Source organism: Eleginops maclovinus, chromosome 5, assembly GCF_036324505.1.
Source record: "Eleginops maclovinus isolate JMC-PN-2008 ecotype Puerto Natales chromosome 5, JC_Emac_rtc_rv5, whole genome shotgun sequence".
Lineage (NCBI taxonomy): Eukaryota > Metazoa > Chordata > Actinopteri > Perciformes > Eleginopidae > Eleginops > Eleginops maclovinus.
This window is the reverse complement of record NC_086353.1, coordinates 18,226,392-18,251,792: the sequence shown is the minus strand read 5'-3', so window position 1 is coordinate 18,251,792 and position 25,401 is coordinate 18,226,392. Positions and strand designations below refer to the sequence as shown.

At 42.1% G+C, this 25,401-nt stretch overlaps 3 protein-coding genes across 9 annotated transcripts; all 3 read left to right on the top strand.

The window, feature by feature from the left end:
* Positions 1 to 736: 736 nt before the first annotated feature.
* Positions 737 to 8,748, top strand: LOC134864908 (mitochondrial adenyl nucleotide antiporter SLC25A24-like). 6 transcript variants are annotated; one of them, XM_063884245.1, is made up of 11 exons: positions 737 to 1,158; positions 1,971 to 2,184; positions 4,331 to 4,454; positions 4,568 to 4,655; positions 5,290 to 5,401; positions 5,604 to 5,762; positions 5,854 to 6,006; positions 6,234 to 6,347; positions 6,469 to 6,636; positions 6,719 to 6,866; positions 7,555 to 8,748. In XM_063884245.1, exons 2-11 carry the CDS (start codon positions 1,990 to 1,992, stop codon positions 7,764 to 7,766), a joined length of 1,473 nt encoding a protein of 490 aa, XP_063740315.1. In that variant the 5' UTR covers positions 737 to 1,158; positions 1,971 to 1,989; the 3' UTR covers positions 7,767 to 8,748. The 6 variants fall into 6 exon arrangements, with proteins under 6 accessions (XP_063740315.1, XP_063740313.1, XP_063740314.1 ...); XM_063884243.1 differs by having other exon boundaries at positions 738 to 1,154; XM_063884244.1 differs by having other exon boundaries at positions 738 to 1,158; positions 1,968 to 2,184.
* A 699-nt stretch (positions 8,749 to 9,447) lies between these two features.
* khsrp (KH-type splicing regulatory protein) lies at positions 9,448 to 16,535 on the top strand. Of its 2 annotated transcripts, XM_063883748.1 has the most exons (18): positions 9,448 to 9,668; positions 10,785 to 10,887; positions 10,965 to 11,018; positions 11,108 to 11,144; positions 11,259 to 11,317; positions 11,416 to 11,487; positions 11,586 to 11,643; positions 12,510 to 12,723; positions 12,938 to 13,036; positions 13,142 to 13,291; positions 13,495 to 13,597; positions 13,751 to 13,875; positions 13,968 to 14,258; positions 14,367 to 14,497; positions 14,604 to 14,692; positions 14,819 to 15,028; positions 15,179 to 15,366; positions 15,687 to 16,535. In XM_063883748.1, the coding sequence occupies exons 1-18, from the start codon at positions 9,579 to 9,581 to the stop codon at positions 15,693 to 15,695; spliced, it is 2,082 nt and encodes a 693-aa protein (XP_063739818.1). In that variant the 5' UTR covers positions 9,448 to 9,578; the 3' UTR covers positions 15,696 to 16,535. The 2 variants fall into 2 exon arrangements, with proteins under 2 accessions (XP_063739818.1, XP_063739819.1); XM_063883749.1 differs by lacking the exon at positions 10,965 to 11,018.
* A 217-nt stretch (positions 16,536 to 16,752) lies between these two features.
* On the top strand, positions 16,753 to 24,432 carry dcaf15 (DDB1 and CUL4 associated factor 15). Its single transcript, XM_063883750.1, has 13 exons — positions 16,753 to 16,963; positions 17,589 to 17,686; positions 18,061 to 18,199; positions 18,337 to 18,443; positions 18,539 to 18,684; positions 18,791 to 18,952; positions 19,036 to 19,656; positions 19,758 to 19,849; positions 20,676 to 20,798; positions 21,347 to 21,429; positions 21,530 to 21,634; positions 21,750 to 21,865; positions 23,775 to 24,432. Exons 1-13 carry the CDS (start codon positions 16,868 to 16,870, stop codon positions 23,828 to 23,830), a joined length of 1,944 nt encoding a protein of 647 aa, XP_063739820.1. The 5' UTR covers positions 16,753 to 16,867; the 3' UTR covers positions 23,831 to 24,432.
* The last annotated feature ends 969 nt before the right edge of the window (positions 24,433 to 25,401 follow it).

Sequence of the window (25,401 nt, the reverse complement as noted above, 5' to 3'; positions counted from 1 at the left end):
CAGTTTAGTAGTTTATTTTATATTGTAGTATATTCAGAATCAGAATCAAGTTTATTGCCAGGAACATTTCCTCCACCCTGAATTGTGTTATACTTAAAGGTCCTTCACTTTGACCTTCACTGTACAGAATGATGTACAATTGGTGGCTGACTAAATACTTTTTTGCCCCACTGTACATGTGCTGTTTGTTTGCATATTGAAATTAATCGGCCACTTCATTAGGTACACTTGTATAACCTTATGTAATTCAAGACAACGGATATGCTGTAAATTGTGCAAATAATATATTGTTCAGTTCTGATGGACACTGTCAGATTATCATTATTATTGTTATATATTTAACCATACCTTTATCACTGAGGTAGTTTGCAGTAGTTTTGTAGATTTATATTTAGAGGTGTTTTTTTTTAACATTTTGTCCTACCAATTTACAAATATTACACAGTGTCAACCACACAAACAACAACAGTTACAGACTGCAAATGGCAGAGATGTTGCATTTGACATGTTTTCACATACTTCTTAATTTGCTTTTGTCTTTTTTTTTCTAGAAGGTATATTTTAGCCTATGTATGTTCTAAGTTGTTGAAAATAATATGTCTGTAGACTGAATTGTTCATCATTTTTGCACTGTTGACTTGTGACCTCAGTATTTATTTAATCCTACAGCCGTTGTAGTGGCTTCTTCAGACTGATGTCAGGGACGAATCAGCAATAATTTAGCCGATAATAGTATCAATAATTAAGATAATATTTGGCTAATATTTATAAGACACTGTCAGTCGCCAGCCATAGTCTGTATACTGCATTCGTACAGTGTCTGTTGGCCGCCCAGTGTCCCAGCAGCAGCCTGTTAACACTCCTTTTTCCTCCACACACAGGGAGCTTACACAAGGCCATCAGCGGGCTGTAGCTGCGTGGAGGAGGCTGCGTGTCTCTCGCTTCCTGCTTTCTTAACAACAGTCGAAGTGAAATCTACTCCACGGAGCGGTCAGAAGTGGAGAACACAGAACAACCTTGGGACCTGCTGAATACTGAAGGCTCTGCTCGTTTACCGTCTCATTAATCCCGGTTTGAGGACAGTGGACTGATCCCCGGACTCGCTGGTTCTCCTGCACACTACCATGGGCCACGGCTCGGTTTGGAGATAAACAGTGAGTGAGTGACAAAATGGTCTCTAAGGGTTTGGATTAAGACCATAACAGCGAACATAACAGCGTGAGACACAAGTTTAACGCCGTCATGATTGGACAGGGAAGCTAAATCGCTCTTTGCTACTGTAGGAATATGGATCGAGCTGCGTCAATCTACGCAAGGATCGATACATTGACTAAATAATACCTGATACTTGTGTTTGGCAAATCAATATATTCCTTGGATCCTCAAAAATGTTGAGTTAAAAAATGTTTTACTAAAAAAAAATACTGGCTGCAAAATAGCATCATGTCTTAAATAAAGGTTTATCCAGTAAAACATAGCCACATTTAATGCATGTAAATCAGTGGTTTCATACCTGTATTTATGATCCCTTAAAAAAGGTTATGCCTGTTTGTGATTGCTCATGGTGCATACATTTATAGTTGTGTTCCATACAAGCAAGGACTTTTTTTTGGGTGTAGTTAAATAATTGTCGTCCAAAGAATGTCTAATTATCTTTCAAGAGAGAAAAAAAAAAAAAATTCTTCAGAGGCATGTTTTAATAAAATGCATTCAACCGATTCCTCCCCTGGGATTTACCTAATGTCCTCTTAGGGCTTGAGGCTCTCTTGAGTCTACATTATCCAACAGTAGTGTAACATTGGCGTATAACTCTCCCAACCTACAACTAAACTGTCAGCAGTCCAGTTGCATTGTGGTAAATGTAGGTGCAAGGTTTTGATAAGGAAGAAGATCTCTGGTTCTGTGCATGCATTGTAGTAAAACTGTCCATTGTGGGTGTGCAAATTGATGCCCCTGTATCCCATCAGCAGATTCTGCCTGGCACCAGTTATGAGACCCCAATGGACTTGGTTCCCTTGGGCGCAATGCCAGGACAGCAACCCCCCTGATCCGGACCAGGACAGGGAGAAGATCTGGGCTGAGCTGTTTGATGAGCTTGACATCAACAAAGATGGACACATCGACATCCTCGAACTACGGACAGGACTGGCAGGCAGAGGGCTTTCCAAACGCTCCGTGGAGAGGGTATGACACCTGCATCACACACAATCAGACACACTCTTTTGCAATCATTTGTTGCTACTAGTGATAGGGTCATCGTTAAATCAACCCTTAATTTACCTGTTGCACATGTGTCCGTGTTTGTTTTTGTCAGTGTATGTAATGGGCCTTCATCTAGTGAAGGCCCATTATGTATAACCTTCTTTATTCTTCTGATCTGCCAGTTCTGTTTGTGCAACAGCAGAAGCCAAGGATACCAACAACATGACTTTATTTTGAATACACAAGTTTTGTCTGTCTGTCTGTCTGTCTTTCTACTGTCATTCTCATACAGTTTGTTTTGGCGGAAAGTGTGTGGGCCAAAAATAAGACTGTAATAATTCCCATTTTTTTAATTGCATGATGTCTATCACACAGCCGCGATGCTATGGAAACAGGTGTTAATAACTATAAGTAAAAGGTCTTGACTAATGTGGGAATGGGTTGGATGGCTGGTTCAAACCAACCCAGGACTTTACCCACCAGACTGGTGTCTGTTTCTATGTGAAACTAGAAGTCAAACCTTCACATATTCACAATGAGGATCTTTCCATACAGTTCGTGACGAGTAAAGAATGAGAGCTCATTAAATGACAATCGAAAAGCATAGAGAGTACAAGTAAAATACTCTTAATATTGGCTTGCCATTTATACATCTTTCCCTGACATCATGTTGCATTTGTGTGTATGTGAATGTACAGCATATTACACTTTTGGGACATCAACATGTTTACATTTTCTGGACACAAAGTACATTTTAAAGTTAAGGTTTCAGGTTGGTTTAGGTGTGTGTGTGTGTGTGTGTGTGTGTGTGTGTGTGTGTGTGTGTGTGTGTCGGTGTCGGTGTCGGTGTCGGTGTGTGTGTGTCGGTGTGTGTCGGTGTGTGTGTGTCCACGTCTAAAGGGCAGCATGTTTTTTCTATTTTGGTACAAGAAGCAGGACTTGGTAAGATGAGAATGACGACCTTTCCCTTGGTCCTACACTTGATCTCTTTTCACATATAGATCATTGTCCAGCTTTTCTTCTTGACTATTTTGTATTGGTGTTGTCTACATTCTTATTTGCAATTTTCAGTTGTAACCGACATTTATTTTGGTTGAAACTGATACATAAAGTTCCTCTAAACTTGCAAATGATTACTAATACAACAGGGTAAAATGTTCCCCTTCTGGTTGAATTGTCTACCGTCAGGAACGAGTTGAGAACCAAGGTGTAATTCATGGGAGACCAGGGAAAGTCGGTAACCAGCTTTATTATTATTAGTTTTAAATATACAGTTCTGGTACAAGACAAACCGGCAGACAGTAGGCAAAGGGCAGGTCGGGGACAGACGAGGGTTCCAGGAGTAGGCGAGATGGGAGACGCAGGTACAGGCAGGGTCGGGAAACGGGCAGAGCAGACTGGTCAGCTGCAGGCGAGATCGAATCAAGGAGGGCAATCTGGGAGGTAATGCGGGAAAGACTTGCATGTTGCGATGTATGATCTGGCACTGAGGTGATCGTGAAGGGGGCCTATATACTAATGGAGCTGATGGGTGCAACACAGAGTGAGAGAGAAACAGGGTGTTGCTACCAGGTGACTGAGAAATACTAATGCAAAAAAATAGGTGAGTGAGGGAGCAGACTGTGACATCTACAACCAGTAAACGTATGCAACTGGTAATGAGGGGTCTCAATTCAAAGCTTTACTTTAAGGGGTCTTTTACTTTTTACATTTAGGAAACCACTCATTTAGACTACGTCAGATAATAAGTTATATTTGACTGGGACCACCTAAATAATAATAATAATAATAATAATAATAATTTGATATTCATTTAAAATACCTTGAAGTATCTAAACGTTTTAATGTGTTGAGTCCAACCGTGATCTCTTGGTGTTTTGCAGCTGTCTGGGTCACCTCTGTTGTGAAGCATGTGTTATAGACCACATTTACAAAAATCCAACAGCTTGATACTGATGATCGAGGTGTGGGTGGGCTTAATTATATATTTTGTATTCCAGTAAAAAATAATTGGCCGTTCTCTGACCAGTTCCTTCAGGCAAACTGTATCTTTGATGGCACCTGACCAAATATCTGCTAAATGCTCAGAAATGTTGTTTTTCATTGACCTGGCTATCTGTGTTTTCAGATTGTAAAAGCCGGGGACACCAACCAGGATGGAGTATTGGACTTTGAAGAGTTCACGCAGTATCTCCGAGTCCATGAAAAAGAACTCAAACTCATGTTCAGGAATCTGGACAAAAACAATGACGGTGTGTAGCAGCCACCACTTAGAACAAGAATTAATAACACAATAACAAAATATATTTTTTCAATGCTATCATCTTTCGTCCTTCAACTGGGTGTGACTGTTGGGTACTTACAGGACAGATTGATGCAGCAGAGATCCAGCACTCTCTGCGTACCGTTGGCGTGGAAGTCAGCCTCAAAGATGCCTCCAGGATTCTGCAAAGGTCTGCTCACAGTCATTCATATCTCATATAACATCACATTAGGATCTAAAGTAAGAACATCCACAAACATGGCAATAGTAACAACTCCCAACAAAGAAACAGGTGTGTGCATCAGCCTAGTTTTTTCCTTCTGTGCTGTCTTAAACATTTCTTACCTTGGTATGGGCTCCACTGACAGTAAGTGTTGTAATTTAATGGACTGCTTTAGCTTCTTTGTCTTTAAAACTGAACACAACAAAGCCACTTCCTCCTAAAACTGGTCGCTTCTCCCCATGTTCTTTGAAAAAATTGCACAATTACAGACGTTGTATTGCTCTCTCTTGTGAAGACTAGAGTTTCCACAACTTCCTGCATCTTGAATTGGAAGGGCTGATTACTAAACCGCATTTTTAGAACAAAATGTACTGTTTAATCCCAGTAGGCACAGCATGTACTGCTTTAATTTCTTAATAATATTTTTAGTTTTGTATTTTCAGTTCCTCTGATAGGTTACTGTGGTTAACCAACATGTCTTCTCATACATTAAAGGCTTCCTCATTGTCATTTCTGAATTATTAATCCATCCTCTGTAACACATTTGGTAATTGAATGATCCTAATTATTTTCATTATTTCTTCCTATGTTTGTCACTCAGAATGGACAGAGATGGTACCATGACCATTGACTGGAATGAGTGGCGGGACTTCTTCCTGTTTAAGCCTCTCACCAACATGGAGGACGTAGCGCGCTACTGGAAACGTTCAATGGTGAGGTCACATACACAGTATATAAGAACATTGATAACATACAGTTCAACAAAGGAAACCAGGAAAATGGCCCTCCAAGTAAATTGTTCCGCCTCCGACTGACAGACACATATTGCCTTTTTTGTGAACTATTTCTATTTTACTTTCGCCCCTTTATTATCATAATTTCTGATCCTCTTTCCATTCACCACGGGTTCAGTAGATGTTGGATATAGGTGAGCAGCTTACAGTTCCTGATGAATTCACTGAAGAGGAGAAGAAGTCTGGCTATGTGTGGCGGCAGCTGATGGCCGGAGGCATTGCTGGATGTGTATCTCGGACTGGGACAGCCCCCTTAGACCGCCTCAAAGTCTTCCGACAGGTCAGTCAGACGGTTATGATCTCATCTCTTGGATCAGTCTGAACCACAGGACCATTCATGCTCATGTGTTGTTCTCTGACTGCTCTCCCAGGTGAATGGTTTCATTGAATTTAAAGGGAATGTGCTGAACAGTTTTCAGTATATGATCAAAGAAGGAGGACTACGCTCACTGTGGAGGGGCAATGGAATCAACGTGCTTAAAATTGCTCCAGAAACTGCTATCAAGTTCACAGCTTATGAACAGGTAGAGAGACCTTCCCTTATGTTTGGTATTTGTTTTTGCACTTTTAAACATTTATTCATCCTTAATCTCTATCTTCATTTCTTTCTCTTACTCCTACTCCTATCTGTTACTATCCACCATGCTTTGACAGTGACAGTTGATCAATTTTAAATTGTTTGCAATTTGTCTATGATAAAGCTCTCTGAAATTAGCCTTACTTTATCTATCTTTCCCTCCATAACTCGTAGATCAAGAAAATGATCCGTAGCAGAAATGAATCAAGAAGTCTGAGGATTCATGAGAGGTTTGTTGCTGGTTCTTTGGCCGGAGCTACAGCTCAGACAGCCATCTACCCAATGGAGGTAATATCAGGGTAATAACCACATTAAAACAACTTTCATAGTGTCAAGAAAATGCATGACAAGTGAAAAAACATTCCTCTTTCTTGCCATATCCTTTCCATCTCTTCTCTTTTACAAACAGGTGCTGAAGACCCGTCTCACAATAGGAAAGACAGGCCAATACTCAGGAATCATGGACTGTGCCAAACAGATCCTACACAGAGAAGGTCTAGCAGCTTTGTACAAGGGCTATGTACCCAACCTGCTGAGTATCGTCCCTTATGCCGGCATCGACCTGGCTGTCTATGAGGTCAGAATGCCACTAAGAGAAGAAAGCTGTTGCGGTGCATGTCATTGCTGTGTATCTTCTTCTCACTCCCTCTACTCCACAGACTCTGAAGTTTGCCTGGCTGAACAGGAACCAAGGTTTAGCTGACCCAGGGGTCACGGTGCTGGTTGGTTGCGGTGCTGTTTCAAGTACCTGTGGACAGCTAGCAAGTTACCCTCTGGCATTGATCCGCACTCGAATGCAGGCACAAGGTCAGGATTACTGTGGTCACACTAATAGATACAGATAGTTATTTCTAAGTAACTTTATTGGGCCACAGTGAAACTCCAGGACCTTAAATGTCATAGATTCTCAAAGTCCTTTGGATGCTGCTGGAGGAATAAATTAGAAAGATTTTCCCTAATATGATGGTAGTGAGAGCGCTGATAAAAGCATGAGTTACAGCTCCAACACTGTCCAAGGCTTCATTTTGCCAAGCAACTCTTATCAGGCCTTTGTTTTACTTGGACTCTTATTTTGTTCTTTAATTGTATTATTAAGTGTGCGATTGGGCTTTGTTCTATTAACCGCAAAGGCCTTTTTTTTTAATGTTTTTCACTGATAGAACCACTCAATGACCCATAAATGTGACACTTTTATTCATCTGTATTTATTGACTAACATGTTAAATGGCAAATCCCAACACTGTAAAACGATAAATTGAGGTCCTTGTTATTATTTAGCTAAATTAATAAAGCATGTGTATCTTAAATTAAACTTACATTTTTTTCTCAGTACATCATGCGCTTTGGGAAAGAAAAACAGTTATGTAATTCCAGACTTGTGCTGTATTTTCACGAAACATGAAATGCAATACTATTCGTATTGTACTTTATTGAGCTAAAAAAGTTGTGAGAGAACCAAATGTGATGGTGGAGCTCACCTTTCTTCTCCTCTCAGCTTCATTGAAGGGAGCCGATAAACCCTCCATGGTGGCCTTGCTACAAAACATCGTGACCCAGGAGGGTGTGGCAGGACTTTATCGTGGAATTTCCCCCAACCTCCTGAAAGTCATCCCTGCTGTCACCGTGTCCTACGTCGTCTACGAATACACAAGGATAATGCTCGGAGTGGACATTGAGGGTAGGAGGGGGGTGGGAGTGAAGGGGTAGGAAAGGTTTTAGATGGTTTGGGTTGACTCTCATCAAAAGCACGTACAGATCTGTCGACTATGCATGAGGAAATCGGCCTCGACTTTGGATGGATTCATGCTCCTATGACCTATGATGATAGGATGAAAAATAAACCATTAAAGGAAAAGAGAAAAACAACAGATTGGACCACCCCAGAACTGGCAGCTGCTGTGACGAGTTTCACGTGTGATATATTGCATTGCAGTGCATGCCAGCAGTTGTGTGAATGCTAATCAACTCATGCCACTGCATTGACAGATGAAGACTTGCATTAACTTGCCTGAGAACAAACCGGTACCAAATTTGGAAGTCATGTTACATTCCTACAGCATTATTTTTCTCTCTCTTAGGTAGTAGATAGAGAAGATACTGGATTGATTGGAGGACTGATTCAACTTCCTGTTCTCGAAGTGAGGGGAACCTGAAGTCGCTGCTCATTGGTGGAGTTCAAGAGTCCGGACTTGGATTGAAATGTCTTAAACAAATTTTACAAATACTACAGATGAGGTGTACAACAACAACAAAAATGACAGAACAAAAGTCTTCAATTACAACTGAAAAAGTCGATCTTCTCTTTTCCGGAACAATTACTACTGAAAAAAAGCACAAGACAGGACATCTCTTCTACTGGAGTGGAGCTTCCAAAAGCCATATCAAGAAGCAGAGGATTCGTAATAACCTCTCATGCAAATGTTCATGTTTTATAAATGTTTCTTTGTTTGAAACGCACAACGGGGTCCAGTGCCACAAAGTATTTTCAGAAACTATACTGTATATGCACAATGTGCAGTTTTAACACTATGGCAAAGAGTTTGCTTTGTATGTTTCATGAAACATAAGAAATTAGATTTAATGCCAATAAACATGTCTGATGTTTCATTATTTATTATGGAATGTGGCAATAAATGCATACATGGTGCTGCTGGTGTTAAATAAATGCCTCTGAGCTTTATCTGAAGAACTGAAATGAAGTGATAGCTTTCTGTAGACACAACAGCCTGATGACATAACTGTGCCATGGTTTAAATTGTGTCTTTTTGATTGACTAAACCTTGTTCGGCCTGATGGCCTTTGTTTGCTGTGCAACTGCACCACGGAATTTCATATCCTTAGCACTGTTTCACTATCATTAATATGGATTGACTAAGTTACTCAGTTTAACAATAGTTGCAAATGCAACTGGAATAGCAAATGGCACAACTCACATGCAGACCTGATTTAGACCTAATCTCGTTTCCTAACAAATATGACTGAGCACATATTTTTGGTAAAGCTTTATTTTACAAGTTTGTAAATTCATAGGTATTTTGCCAAATAAATGAATGATCTGCTAAAATGACTTAGAATATTAATAATACTTTGTTATTGTTGGTCAAATAGAATGCAGTCACTTGAATAATGTAGTTAAGCCCCCTTATCTACTGTCTTTATGTCCACCTCAACGGTTAATATATTATTCCATTGTGTTATAGTTTGTACATAATACATCAGTAATGCTAAGTACATAATTATTACACTTTTATACAGCCCAATCCCCTCAACATATTCTTAGAAACGCTGCTCCTACACCCCAGGAGGTGGCGGTATCTTTCTGGATGTTGGCGGAGAAGAAGAAAAGGACGCGGGTTAAGGATTCTCTGATTGGCTATTTTAAGCAGGGAAGTTTGCCGGCGTGGTACGCACATTGGTGTCCCCCTTACGCTCCTGTTTAGCCTTCCCGCTTCTGCGCAGCTCGACCCGGCCGAAGCTACCCAGCCTGCCCCCTGTGTCTATTTGCCTCTTGTGAGCAGCATGTCTGATTACGGCGGTCTGCCGACTAACGGAGTCGGTGCTGGGATGAAAAACGACGCTTTTGCTGATGCAGTACAACGAGCCAGACAGGTAAGAAAGCACTCGACTAGAAGAGCAGACAGCTGGCGAGCTAACGGTAGTTAGCTGGTGGTAAACGGCAGCTAGCTTAATTACCCGTGACGTTAGCTTTGGGTAACTAGCGAGCGAGCTAGCTAGCTTGCTAGTAGCTATGCCATTCATTTGTCTTACACACACTCGCCAGGTGGGGTAATCAGTCGATATGTTTGTTGGAGAAACTCGGTAGCAACAGAAACGTAGGTACGGCTTTAATATAATGCATAACGTTAGCTAATTATAATTTAAATGTCTTGTCCCCACCGGACTCCCCGGGTTAGGTTATATGGACTAGCTGCTTCGGCTAAGTTAGCTCGGTCCGGTCCTAACTATAACGTTAGTTAACGGTACGCTGGTCAGGAACTTTCTCCCTCCATGTGTAAAACGCCATTTTAGGTGAATTGAAAAATTAACAACATTGGCATCGCACTATGATCGTCGTGTAATAGGATAATCTGACCGGCTTTCCACATTGTATTGATAACTAGCATTACATGGACAAAAGGATGCTAATAGATTATTTATTGACTGATATTTCACGGCTTTGTGGGTATTTATTTCACGTTGAAGGGTAAGACTGTGAATCTAACTTTACCTTACTGATAGGTTTGGTTATACAGGTTATGGCTGCAACGAATTATGGTGGCATTATTGTTTAATAATACTCGATTATTCGAGGAACATCGTGAGTGCAGTAGGTGCTAATGCAATAAACAAACATACAAAACACAAAAATACAGTAAGGTCAACATTCGTGAAGCTTGATTTAATGAATGAATTGTTTCCGGTTTAATGAAGTTGCTTTGAATGCACTGTTGGTGGAAATCGTGACTTTTAATCCACAGTAAACTCCAAAAAGACTTAGATCCTACATTTCCCATAATGCCACTCGGATCTTTCCTGCATATAAAATGCATAGATCTTTCTGACTCCACAACAATGACAACATTTTTGTATCTTAAAATTGTATTCTCCAAGTCCAGATTACAACATTAGTGTAGTGCTCCTCGCAAGTAAATTGATCTGCATTGTACCACTTTAAATGAGAATGTCTTTCTTCATAACCACTATTTATTTCATTTGTCTTTTTAGATTGCAGCTAAAATTGGTGGAGACGGTGTTCCTTCAGTGAGCAACAACGGAGGATCTGAGAACTATCCATTCACATCACAGAAAAGATCCCTGGAAGAAGCAGGTAAACATCAGCTCAAACAGGCTCTTTGTCTGCATTTTTAGTCCACATTGTAGACTCACTTTTTCTTCTGTTTTCAGATGAACCCGATGCCAAGAAGGTAGCATCACAGGGTGAAATTGATTCTGCATTGTGTACGTTAAATCTCTCATTGATCCTACTAAAACACTCCCTCGCCTCAGTTTTACAACCTCCTTTTAACACCGAACTTTCTCTCTTACAGCTATTGGAGCTCAGCTGGCTGCCCTGTCCCAACAAAGGTATAGAGTGGATTCTCTTTTCCTTTTCCATTAACACTTTTAGTGCTTGTGGCTTTGACTTGTATGTAATCCTCTATATTTCACTAATCATTTTTGTTTTTTAATTGTCTGCAGTGTCCGGTCCTCCACAATGACAGAAGAGTTCAGAGTGCCTGATGGCATGGTCGGGCTCAGTAAGTACATGCACTCATGTCTCTTAAACCATAGACATGATACCTGCGTTGTAAATGTTCCAACTACAATCTAAATCTCTGTCCTGTTTTCCCTACAGTAATCGGCCGAGGGGGTGAGCAGATTAACAAAATACAGCAGGATTCTGGCTGCAAGGTCCAGATAGCGCACGGTGAGACATGACCCCAGAAGTAAATAATTCCCCCCCCCCACACACACACACACACACTTTCTTCTGGACTGATGTATATTTTTTATTTTGATTCATAGACAGTGCCGGTCTTCCAGATAGAAGTGTTTCTCTGACAGGGTCACCAGATGCCATACAGTAAGTTTGTTTTAATTAAAAAACCCAAGTATTTCTCATTTTAAAACTCAACTCTAACACAAAGTTTGGGTTCCGGGGAGTCTATGGCCTATCTTCTTTTTTGTTTTATGCAGTGGAAACAATTGGCCCTATTGGGATATTTCTACAGAGTTTTGGCTTTAGGGCAGTAATTTTTCCCTCCATGTGGTTCAAAAATTATCCTTGGCAAAGGTTGCCAAAATACTGGCTGTGAAGGGCCATAGCATACACAAGCATGCATCCAAGAGAAAGCTGCCAGACAGTGCAGAAAAAATGCCAATTGGACAAAACTTGATCTAAATGAGTAAACCTTGGTTTGGCTTTGACTTTTGTTTGCTGTGTATGAAACAACCACGGTCAAGAAGCACTACTACTGTTGTTTCAGCGGGGGCTGGCACAACCTCAAATGTTGTTACCAATGCTAAGCTACAATTGCTGCATAGACTGCCTTCTTGCCTGTAATTTTTCTCATTTTGAACACCTTCCAGTATTGGAGCTATGCTAGGCAATGCCCATCATTCAGCGTGACTTTAAGTGTGCACAAATGGATCACAACAAAGTATCGTTCAACACATTGTCTGTAATTATATTGAATAGCTTGACACAGAGTGCCTTTTGTTACCGCATGGCTACAGCACATGCCCTATAGCTGCAATGTTGTTGATTCAATTCCAGAGGCGGAACTGTCGCATCTCATTCCCCTCTATTTGTTGGTTTCTCTACTGTTCAATACCACCGTTAATGCCAAGAGACAAAAAACAAACAATATTATGGGCTACTAAACTATTTTTTAATGCCATGATACTCTCTTGTTTCTCAATTGTTTTTTCACTTACATTTACCTCCAGGAGAGCAAAGGCCCTCATAGATGACATTGTGTCGAGGGGTCATGAGACGACCAATGGGCAGTCAGGAGGAGGAGGTAGTGGTGGAGGAGGAGGTGGTGGTGGTGGTGGTGGTGGAGGAGGAGGTGGTGGTGGTTCCATGCAGGAGATGATCATCCCTGCAGGCAAGGCCGGCCTCATCATCGGTAAAGGAGGAGAGACCATCAAACAACTACAGGTAAGAACTACAGGAAACCTTCATATAACTCACGATTCAGAATGCTTCACGATACAAATATTGGAAAGATGAATAAAAAATGTTTTGGGAGAAGAAGTTTGGTCCTAATTTTTAAAAGCTCACTTCAACCTGTAAACAGCGTAAAATGTTTTTGTTGACATTTGGTAAATTAGCAGTGTGATTAATGCAACATTCGTCTGCTGCAAAATCTTAGGAGCGGGCTGGAGTGAAAATGATTCTTATTCAAGACGGATCCCAGCCACCCAACATAGATAAGCCCCTACGCATTATTGGAGACCCCTACAAAGTGCAGGTACTGTTTAACTCCACTGTAGTAAATACTGTATATAGTTTTGACTAGCGAAATGTCGTATGCCCCCATTTACCCTTTTTAAAGCATTGCATGTTTTGTTTTTAGCAAGCAAAGGACATGGTGAATGAGATTCTACGAGAGAGGGATCATGCAGGATTTGGAGACAGGAACGAATTTGGATCAAGGATGGGCGGAGGTGGAGGTGGCGGCGGCGGGATCGGTGGTGGCATCGGTAGTGGCGGTGGTGGCATTGATGTAAGTTATGTTAATTTCAGCATTTAGTCGTAGCTTTGATTTCTGTATTCAAATAATTGTTTCCCTACCTGACTATAACGGAGAAGTGGCATTAAGGAGGATTGTTGGATATTGTGTGAATGTGTGGTGCAGGTTTAACATAAATGTGATTAATAGGTAAGAGTCAATTGTTTGTGCTATAACTTTATTTTTTAATTCAACAGATTGCTGTGCCCCGCCACTCTGTGGGAGTTGTGATTGGCCGAAGTGGGGAGATGATCAAGAAGATCCAGAATGATGCTGGAGTGAAGATTCAGTTTAAACCAGGTGAGCTCTCCACATATATTTTGGAGTAAAATGTCAAAGCAGGTATACATTAAGGGATATGTATAGTATGCTTATTTTTTATCAGATAGTTGTTCCCATTTTATCCCAAACCCCCACTAATAAACCCACCTCTCCTTTTGTCTTTCCTCACAGATGATGGAACCGGTCCTGATAAAATAGCCCATATCATGGGTCCACCAGACCAGTGTCAGCACGCTGCATCCATCATCACTGAACTGCTACAGAGCATCCGCGCACGGGAGGAGGGCGGGCAGGGGGTAGGTGTTCAATTCTTGCTGATGACAGAACACAAAAGCATTAGTTGGCCGTAGACCAGTAGAACCTAATGTAAAGTTTGTTTCCTCCACAGGGCCCCCCTGGTGAAGGGATGCCATCTGGTGGTAGGGGACGAGGCAGAGGCCAGGGCAACTGGGGCCCACCGGGAGGAGAGATGACTTTCTCTATTCCTGCGCACAAATGTGGGCTCGTCATTGGCAGAGGAGGGGAGAATGTGAAGTCCATCAACCAACAGACCGGTGCATTTGTGGAGATCTCTCGTCAGCCACCACCAAACGGTGACCCCAACTTCAAACTGTTTATCATCCGAGGGTCCCCCCAACAGATTGACCATGCAAAGCAGCTTATAGAAGAGAAGATTGAGGTGTGTTCGAGTGACTTACGGAGCCTAGGAAAACTCTGTTCAAGCTGTTGTCAAAAGATAATGCATCCTCTGAACTAATTCCTATTTTAAATGTTCTCCTCTTTCCAGGCTCCATTGTGTCCTGTGGGCGGTGGTCCTGGTGGTCCTGGTGGCCCAGGAGGCCCAGGTGGCCCAGGTGGTCCTATGGGTCACTTTAACCCAAACCCTTATAATGCAGGGCCTCCCGGTGGTGCTCCACAGTAAGTGCAATTTACAAATACTGGAATGCGGGATTTGTGAATTTTCCCCCCAGGGGAGACTGATAAATAAGTACGTTTGTTAAAACGCTCTCTTCCTTCTCTGCAGTGGAGCTGCACCTGGTGGCGCCCAGTACTGTCCACAGGGCTGGGGAGGTAACTACCAGCAGTGGCAAGCCCCTGGTCAACATGACCCCAGTGAGTATTTTGTACACATTTTTACAATGTACTTTTCTCAAAAGTTATTTTATCTTGCAAGGTTTCCTAATTGTTTGAAATGTTTTGTATAACTTAATGTATCATTTTTCTCCCTCGCCTCCTTAGATAAGGCAGCAGCAGCAGATCCAAACGCAGCATGGGCAGCATACTATGCACAATATTATGGCCAACAGCCAGGGGGTGCCATGGCAGCCCAGAGCCCAGGAGCCCCTGCTGCAGCAGCACCAGGGGACCAGGGACAGGGACAGCAGGCTTCTGGGGGACAGCCAGACTATACTAAAGCCTGGGAAGAGTACTACAAGAAGATGGGCATGAGTAAGTGAGCTGGAAAGTGTGAGCTTAAAACTACAAGGTTCTATTTGTGAGAGTTTAGTATTGCATGTGAAATAGTCAGTTGTTAATGTGAAATGAAACGAGTACATGACTGAGCATCCAGTACTAACTGTTTTTGTTGTGTTTTTCCAGCCCAGCCAGCTGGAGGGGCTGCAGCTGCTCCGGGCCCGGCAGCAGCAGCAGCACCAGGCGGAGCTGCAGCTGGAGGCCAGCAGGACTACAGTGCGGCCTGGGCTGAGTACTACAGACAGCAGGCTGCCTACTATGGACAGCCAGGGCAGGGGCCTGGACAGGGCGGTGCTCCACAGCAGGGACAACAGGTAACGCATACCTGGAAAAACTAACACATTAACTTTATGGCTGCATAGGTTCAGTTTGTTCAATTGCCTGACGAGAACATTCACTGTACAAAATTGGTTGAAGCCAGTTTTCATAGTTATGTTTTCACACCTAGGCCTTTTGTGTTTAGAATAAAATACTGTAATGCAGGTGTTTAATAACTTCATCTTCAGAGATTTTGAGTGACCTGTGGTGTTTTTTTTTTTCAAATTTTAAGAACATGGAAACTGCATTCAGTTCCTTTTCAAAGTGCAAAACCTATGCGAACTACAATACTAATTCAACTTTTCTCTCATTACAGGCCCAGTAAACAATTGGCTCAGCCTGTTTGAAGGTTGTGATGGCCCTCTGGACTTGTTCGTCTTTTCTATCAAGAGATTTTCTTTTGGCTTTGACAAGACAAGACCATTCTCATCCAGCCAGACATTTTCTATTCCAATCTTCTTGTTTTTTAAAGTCAAAATTGAAGAGAAAAGGGATCACCCAAGAATTGAACAAAGCACTAAATAACTACTTGGGTTAATATTCAGTTTGCCCCTTCACGTCACCCACACCTTGTAATAATTTTGCTCATTTAAAAAAGTGAAATAAGCATCTTTGTTTGCAAGCTAGCACAGCAGCATCCTGACACTGACACACGTTTAAGTAGTTTTTCCCTCACAATTTCCTGAGGGTAAAAAATAAACGTTCTAGCAGTATTTTGAATATATTCAGAAATTATGTTTGTAAGAAAAATTAAACCATTTGTTTCTTTCTTCTTGGTACCTTTTTTTTTAATATTTTTTTTTTTTAACATTCCCAGTGTATATTGCAGGTGTATTTTCCCCTGCTGTCCTGATTTTTGTTATTTTTAATTTTATTCATTGTAATTACTTTCCTTAAGGGGGTTGTGTGTGTCTGTATACAGTGTATGCTACTGAACAGAAATGTGTGTAAGTTGGCTGTAATAAGGCATTAACTGTCCTACACAATGTAGGTTGGTTGTGTGTGCATGTTTGTGTGCTTGACCTCCCTCAGTTAAATTTCCCCATCTTTGTCTGATTTTGTTTTTTTGTTCCAATAGATTCTGTTACTGTATGCTTTTTTTTTTTTTTTAGATGTTATTTTTTACAGCTTGTTTTTAAATACTTAAAATAAAACATTCAAATTACCTAATTTCGTTCTTCTTCTGTGGTACTCGTGTGTTTAAGAGTTGGTCGCTCCCAATTTAAACGTTATGCTAAAGACGCATCAGATAACACACGATGTCTGGTTGATTCTAAAATTGTACACATTATAATTATGTAGGTGACACCAATTTATTTATATATAATACAGACATAGCTTTAGTAGGAGTTTCCTTTAGTAGCTAATCTCTGTTGTGCTCCACCTTTGTTTCGTCTGTGATGGATGAGTCCACCGGCAAGTTGGCGCTGTCTCGTGCGGCCTACGGACCAATCACGTCCGTCCTGACTGGAGCGAGCTAAAACAGTTGAGAGGGAGATGGCGCCCAGCTCGAAATCAGAAAAGGACGATAGCAAAAAGAAATCTCAAAGAAAACACAAAGACCATGTCGTGAAGCTTCTCATGCGTGGGAAGGTAGGCGTGAATCTACAAAACGTTACTATAAAACACTGAAAGAGTAGTTCCTAAAATGTATGACCGCTGCTGTGTAAGCTTTCTGGAGCTAGTTGCTAACTAGCTCGAAAGCTAAATCTAATGGCAGGCAGGTGGTTAATTATACAATGCTAGGTATGGAAACTCTGATTTCCCCCATGCTTTCAAGCAACGTTTCCCAGTATTCATATCTCTTGGTGTGGCTTGCTAACATGCGTTAGACACCTGAGCGAGCAGTGTTAGCGTGCTAGTCTAGTCAACCCGTCAACAGCGTTTCATATTGAACCGAGAAAGCTCAGTCGGCGTTAGCTTTAGCAAAAAACTTGCAGGATTGCATACTAAGTCATTCATGCAACCATCAGATATAACGTTAGCCACGTTAGTATTTTGTTTGATAAGCAAATTGTGTAATGTATGTGGGCTAGCCATGAAGATCCTTGCATGTTACTGTGCAGGGTTATGAATAAAGCTGAGTTTGTTTTTGGGTCAACGACAAGTCATTTCACGATCAGTGAAATTTCCATATCTTTTACACACACCTTTCAAGCCTTATGATGCACTGTGTATTTTATTATGTTGTCCCACCACTCTCTTGCCTGTCCTGCAGCTGTCAGGACACTTTTCCCAGCGTCTCTTTAGAAAGCTGCCACCTCGAGTGTGTGTTCCATTGAAGAACATCGTCAGTGAGGAGTTCCTGAGAGCAGGGTGTGTTTGTGTGTGTGTGTGTGTGTGTATGTGTGTATTTTACTAAATGGGTTTGTTATTATGCAACTTGTCTTTGCAGATAGCAATACACTTTGTTTCACTGAAAGCATTTCCAGCCAAATGGTGTGTGATTGAGGATTGTTGATGAATATTATCTTCAGAGGCAACTCTTTTGCTCTCATTACGATAATCTCTGAGCATATCATGTCCAAAACCAATGCTTTGTTTTCCCTTAAATAACAAATCTGTGTCTACACTTAATTAATTTATTGGATTAGTACATCTCTACTTGCTAGTGGCGATTAGATTCAGATTGAGGATTGATTATGTGTATTATTGAGGCCTGTAGCGTAATGTTTTAGTTTTTGTTCCAGACATGTCTACCTGGGTTTCACCAAATGCGGTCGCTACGTTCTGTCCTACACCAGCGACTGTGGAGAAGATGACGATTTCTCTTTCTACACCTACCATCTCTATTGGTGGGAGTTTAACCTGCACAGCAGACTCAAACAGGTACATTAAAGGAAATGTACTCTCCTTCAGAATTCTATGCAAAACCACGTGCTCCTTTGAGAGTGAAGAACTTAAAGAAGTCATATTAAATCACAGAGATACTTTTTTTCTTTCTCACCTCTGATTTTTCTCTTTAGGTCCATCATGTACGTCTGTTTGCAGGAGAGGAAATCTACAGTGACCTCTACCTGACCGTGTGTGAGTGGCCAAATGACCACTCCAAAATTGTCATATTTGGCTTCAAGTAAGGACAAAAATATTAATCTGATGCATCTTTAGTTATTTATTGATCAATGTGTAGCTAATGATGAGTAATGTATGTGTGCTTCCACCTGCCAGTACACGCAGTTCAAGCTCCGTGCTGATGAACCTAATGATGAGTGATGAGAACAACAGAGACATCTACATCACCATCGCCTCCATGCCTCCACCTAAACCTTGCTCGTACTGCTGCCCTGTTCCCTCAGCCACTACCATACGCACAGGTTAATACACACACACACTCAAAACACACAAATGGACCACTTCCCTGTTATCCTGTTCCTATCTCTCGCTCGTTTCTAATCTGTCTTCATCCTTTTCTCTCCGCAGGAAGTGGTGAGTGTCTGGAGCATGGCTATGTGCTCAACAGCAGGTACCAGGTGGTGTACCCGTTCCCCACCTTCCAGCCAGCTTTCCAGCTGAAAAAGGACCAGGTCATCCTGTTGAACACTAGCTACTCTCTGGTGGCCTGCGGCATCTCGCTCTGCCCAGGTAACGCACCAACACAGACAGCCAGTCATTGATTCCCATTCAGCCTGTTATCATCATGTGACATCATAACGTTTCTCTCGCAGGGAAGCAGGGCCAGTCATCACAGATCCTGTATACAAAGAGAGTGGCTCTGTCAAGTCAAGGCTCTACATTTTCCCCCTCTACATCGTCGGCCTCTTCTTCCTCACTACCTCAGGGATCTCCCGAAAGCAGAGCGCCACCTAGCAGACCCACTCCCATTCCCTCATCTCCGAGCCAGTCACAAGCAACCATTCGAGCGCGGGAGTTTGCAGCTGACATCTTCAGGAGGGCTCAGGGAGGCGGAGGAGGAGGAAAAGAAGACGAAGGCCAGGTGGAGAGAGGCCCAACTGATGGGACGAAGGAGGCAGCACAGATATCAGAAGACCAAGGGAGTCATGTAGAGACAAAGAGGGAGGAGGCAGATTGTAAAAAGAGGCGGGAGGAAGAGGAGAGACGGACTATTTTACCACAAGCGTCGACATCAAGCGGGAGCCACAGTTTGCCACAGTCCTCTGAGCAAGGGATGTCTCCTGCCTCCTCTTCCTCATGCTCTTCCTCTCCCCCAACCCCATCCTCATCCCAGGAGTTTGGCCCCAGCGAGCCCGGATATGTCAACTATTCACTCCTGCATTACCGCCTCCAACAGCCGGGGGCAGCGGAGCAGACTGCGGGAGGTGCAGGAGGTGAGAGGAAAAGGGGCAGGACACTTCAGAGTGAAGGATGGGTGAAAAATGTCTGAAACCGCTGACCGACATTCTGCTTCTCTGTTTCCGTCTCTCCCAAGGTTATGAAGACGATAAAGCTCAGCTGCCTTTCACCGTCACGGACCTGAAAGGACGGAACCTGCAGCTGGTCACCGGGCCACACTGCGGACAGGTGTGTGTTTGTGACGCTATATCTGTGGCTGGAATATATGTTAAAGGTCCCCTATTATGCAAAATGCTTTTGATGTCTTTTATTCATAAATATGTGTCCCCGGTGTGTATGGAGACTCACAAAGTGTCAGAAAATGCAACCCTCTCTCTTTTCCTCCTTACCCACATCTCTAAAAACGGGGGTACAAATGAGCTGATCCAGATTTGCTTCGGTTATGACGTCATATCGGAAATGTGGGCTGGCTTTACATTGAACTCCTGGCAACGTCCCGCCCACGTGACACGTCCCAACCTACCATCCCCCATATACAGTCACAAGCTGAACCCCCTCCGCAGCGCCTCTGTGTGTTCAGCAGGATGTCTGCAGGAGGGACTTAGAGTTGTTGTTTATATAATACATATAATGTCTCTGTTCTAGTGGTAAACACTGAGAAGTGTTTCAGAAATAATGCTTGATGTGGTTTGGAACATAATAGGGAGTTTAATCACGGCAGCGTTTAGCTGAGTATCTCTGTTAGAAACTTCGCTCTTCACAGAGAGAGTTGCATGGTGCTGCAAAAGGGCGTGTCCAGCTTCAGGTCAGCTGAAATTTAAAGCGACAGTTACAGAATCAGCACTTCTGGAACAGGGCTGAAATAGAGGGGTATGAGTGATGCTACAATCGGTGATCTGTTTGGTATTTTGAGCAAAACACTTCACAGACACGTTTTGTATAGATATTGCCCATCAATATATTGTTCAAATATAGCATAACAGGAGACTTTTAAATGACCTGGAATCTATAGTCATTATCAGGTACAGTTGACCCTGTTGTATGTCTCCTGCAGAGTGTGTGTGTGGAGCAGTTGACTTTAGACTTTGAGTACCTGATCAATGAGGTGATCCGGAGCGATGCTGCCTGGGCCCCTCAGTTCTGCTCGTTCAGCGACTACGATGTTGTGATATTAGAGGTCAGCACACACACACACACACACACACACACACACACACACACACACACACACACGAATAAATACCAGGTTAAACACAGTAATATGCTTTAAAAAATATATATATCATTTTATTTTTACATGAGTGCGGGTAAGATTACATTACATTAAAGAATTCATGACTCCAATAATTTAATTAACACAAAAAATGACTTAAAGGAAATTGAGAAACATTTTAAAGTATATATGAAGAAAATTATAAATATATAAGAGAACAACAGAGTTAATGGTTGTCATTAAGTTATAGGTCATCCCCACTCATGTTTTAAAACAAACAAACAAACAAACAATGACAACACCTCCCCCCTCCCACACGCCTTCCTTCCCAAACACATTAATATGCATGCATGATTTATTTTTCAACAGCGTAGCATGCACCTTTTAATTAGAATTTGAATGTCATTGTTAGTGCTGAAGCTTCAAACCTCTCCGTACAGCTGTAGCAGGTGGATTGTTTGTAGCTGTTGGATTTTTGAGCTGAAAAACAATTTGTATTTGATGGGTATCAGGTGTGTCCTGAAACCAACACTGTGATGATCAACATTGGTCTGCTGTTGCTGGCCTTCTCCAACGTGGACGAAGAGCACTGCAGGTACGTGTCTTAGATCGAACCTCAGCCCTCCTCATCCTCTGCTCCTACTAACTCTTCCTGGCCCGACTAAAGTCTGCCTTTCTACTGTTTTTGTTCCCAGGCCAAACACGTATCATTCCAACCTGCAGGTCAGCTGGGACCTCAACACAGGTGTGTGTTGCACTGTGGGCGTAGGTGACCTGACAGAAGTCAAGGGTCAGACAAGGTGAGGAACTTCTGCCACTCCCTCACACACCAGATTTAGCTTTTTGTTACAGTATTTCTTGGTACGTTTCCTTTTATTTTGCGGTAAAGTGTTCCTTCTCTCTCCCTCCTGTCAGTGGGAGTGTGTGGAGCTCCTACAGGAAGTCCTGCGTGAACACAGTGATGAAGTGGTTGGTTCCCGAGAGCAGCTCCCGCTACATCAACCGCATGACCAACGAAGCTCTACACAAAGGTGGACAACACACACACACACACACACACACACACAAACACACACACACACACACACATAGATATTTACACATAGATCAGTACACTGAATTCTACTACATATTCTCCAACACAGGCAGAAATACCGTCTCAAAATGTCAAAGATTTTCGTTCATCCGGGTCGGAGGTCAAACACAACGGATTTAAACTTAACATCTCACGTTTTTTCTGAGCACTGTGGGCCGTGTTAAATAAACGTGCTTACTTGCTGATGCCATCTTAACTGCTTGGTAACCATAGCAATAGATTAAGGACCTGATTTTCAGTGCTCCTCTCCTAACATCAGGTATACCTTTAAGATGTCCTTACTCGCTAACGGTCAATCCTAGTGGCTGTTTGTTTATTGCCTTTTAAAGAAGAACAAAATGCCAGCTGGTAGAACCTATTCACAGAGAGGCTTACGGTAGACACTAACAATGTGTTGCCGCAAAACGGTTATAGTTATACATTTACTTTCATTGCTTTTCCAATATGTTTAATGTTTTGAATGGATTAAATCAGGGAAAAACCACAGAGTGAGTGTTTAGCTCGACTTTAGCTCGACTTTAGCTAGTACAACAACAGGTGTTTCTCCTTTCAGATACTTTCCGAAGCACTCTGCCATTTGGTCCACTGTGAACACTTGTGTGGGGTGGGAATCTCTGCTACGAATCGTGTTTCAAATCGCAACTGGCTGCTGTGCCCTCAGCACTGCTATCTAGCTAGGCTTGTCATTACTAACAGTAGCAGATTATTAACACTTAAGCACTCAAAATAACACGTCAGAACAAGGGAAACGCAAATGGAGACGCAGCATTGGTATAAATGTTCTCTGATACAGCCCCTCGCTAGTATCTGTTTGCTTGATTTGCTTTGAGACTTTGACATCTGAATACACTTTTATACATCACTGCTGTTTGCAAGAGTTACAACCTTGCTCTCTCACATCATGCACCAGTTTGTCTCTAATAATAGATGACATTTTGACTTGTCGCAGCAGGATAAGCTCAGGTGAAAATAACGTTGACCTTTCAAGTGTGTCGCTAAACCCCGACAAGAGGAACTTGTTCACAGCTTGACACTTGTCGCAGCAAGAATGTTACCGATGCCTCAGTTCTGTTTAAATATCCCGGTGGATCTTAAGAGTGTGTCGGTAGAACACTTTTTGATACACAACACCAACTTATTGTCCCGTGTGCTTGCAGACCACCAAAGACATGTCAGTCTGTGCCTTCAAATCGGGGTTTATATTGATTCTACGTCATGCATGAGAGTTTTCAGTCCGTGGTTTTGAGTATGGTTTTGCTGTCCTGTGTTTTACATTTGTTCTTATTTCCAACTGTGTGTTTGTTCTTGTTAATATACATATATGTATTGATGTACAGCACTTTGGTCTACTCTGTTGTTTTTAAATGTGCTATAGAAATAAAGTTGGATTGGATTGGGTTATGTCTGCTGTAAAATGGAAACCAAAACAGCTATTCAATTACTTTTTTATATATGTATATCTATAATTGACCTATCGTGACATTAGATGAGAACAATTATAAAAGTAGAATGAAAAGAGACAGGAAGTCCTGTGTGGAGGCGTGGAGGCAACATGTAAAAAGGTTTCCTCAGTAAAAGGCGTTTTGAGCCAGTATGATTCATACAAAGTGATCTGGACTTTTTTTGTGTTTTTTTCCAGATACATTTAAGTCTTGATTTAGTATTAGCGTTGGTTAAAGTATAACACAGTTGACAGTCAGTTTCTTTTATAGAAGTACACACTTCTCAGGAGTAGTTCTGTGTAGCCCCATGTAATCCTCACTCACCAAAAGAAACGTGTAATCATAAGGATACTAACATTATATATCTTAACAATAGTGAATTGTAACTCTTTTCCTCCGTAGGCTCGTCCCTGCAAGTGCTGGCAGACAGTGACCGATGTACCTGGATTGTATTATGAAGAAAGAAGGCGCGACGATGCCACGGAAACAGCCGAGCACACACAGATGCACACCGCCTCATCGTCAGTACGGAGCGCCCTCCCAATCTGAGCAGAACGCAACACGTCCAGAGGCAGCGCTTTAGTAACATGTAAATCGGTGTGAAATAGAAAACAAACTAAAACTCGCTCCCATGCTGAAGAGATGCATTACTTTTTGGGGGGGGGGGGGGGGCTGTGTTATATTTGACAGGATTCATCTTTTTTGTTTATTGTGTACTGTATTATGGCAACCACCAAAAGAGCTGGACTGAAGGAGGATTTAGTTTTTATAAATAAACTGCTATCGGGGTGTGTGTTTGTGTGCGCGCCTGCGTACCCCAGTCTCCGTGTCCGCAGCCACATGAAGACGGACCTGGTGAGTTTGCCGAAGGATGCTGCGTTAACAGGTTCTAGTTTCTGTGTGAGTGTAACATTTGACAGCTGCTTTTGAACACGTTGTTCCCTCGCCTGGACCGGTTCAGTCCAAACGTGTTGATAAATACAAAATGAGGGAAATTGAACTCACAGTTCTGCATCAACTGACACTTAAGGTCTTTTTTACACTCCTGTCATGAAAGGGGGGGGGGGGGGGGGGGTTGTAAGACCATGTTCCAATGGAGTTTTTTGCTAAAATAAAATGTTCAAAGTTATTTTCCTTGTCTGTTGTATGAGAAAATTTATACAAATATTCTGCAAACACTCAACCATGCAGGTCAAATAAATTCCTCACCCACAAAATGACTATTTACATATCAATCACTCAACCCGGTTTACCTGGAAATCTTGAAGAAACATGTCATACCTCCAAGGTGAACAAAGTCTAGAATTTATGAAAAAGCACAAAGAAATATAAGTTAATCGTCCCACTGAGGTGAAATGTACAGTCTGCAATTGTCCCATCGTACTGTTAAGAGAAGTGGGCGGCCATTATGCACGGCGCCCGGGGAGCAGTGTAGGGAACGGTGCCTTGCTCAGGGACACCTCGGTAGCACTTGGTCTTTAGGGGATTTGTAAATTGGCGCTGCCTTTAACAACAGCAAAACTATACTAAAAACCGTGTATGCACACTACTTCCAAAAACAATGTATTTTTGTTTACAAATGTCCTTTTTCTTTGGATTCCTTTATGAAGCAGTGAATGTGAAACAAAATACGCTATCAAGTTGCATTGTGGGAAATGTAGGATCCGGTAGTTTTGAAGAATGACCCTTATGATCAATAACAGTGAACGGATAGTTACTAAAATAAGGTAAAAATAAACAGCATCACAGTAAACCCTGTTTTGTGTTTCCTGAATTTATAAAAGTTTTTTAAAATGTTTTTTATATGTGTGGCGTTCTAGTTACTTTGCTCAGCGCTACTGCTTGTTGCAATTTTTATTTGCCGTACTCGCCATGAACTGTTATTGCTCAGGTTAATCTTGCGCCCCTCCGTCGTCAGCGTGACGTATTTGGTTCTTGCCGGGCCGCCGAGGTAAGAACCGGTTTTCGGTGCCCCCGCTGCGGTCGAAACACGGAGAGCCAAAGCTTAATCAGCAGGCTCTAGCCAAGA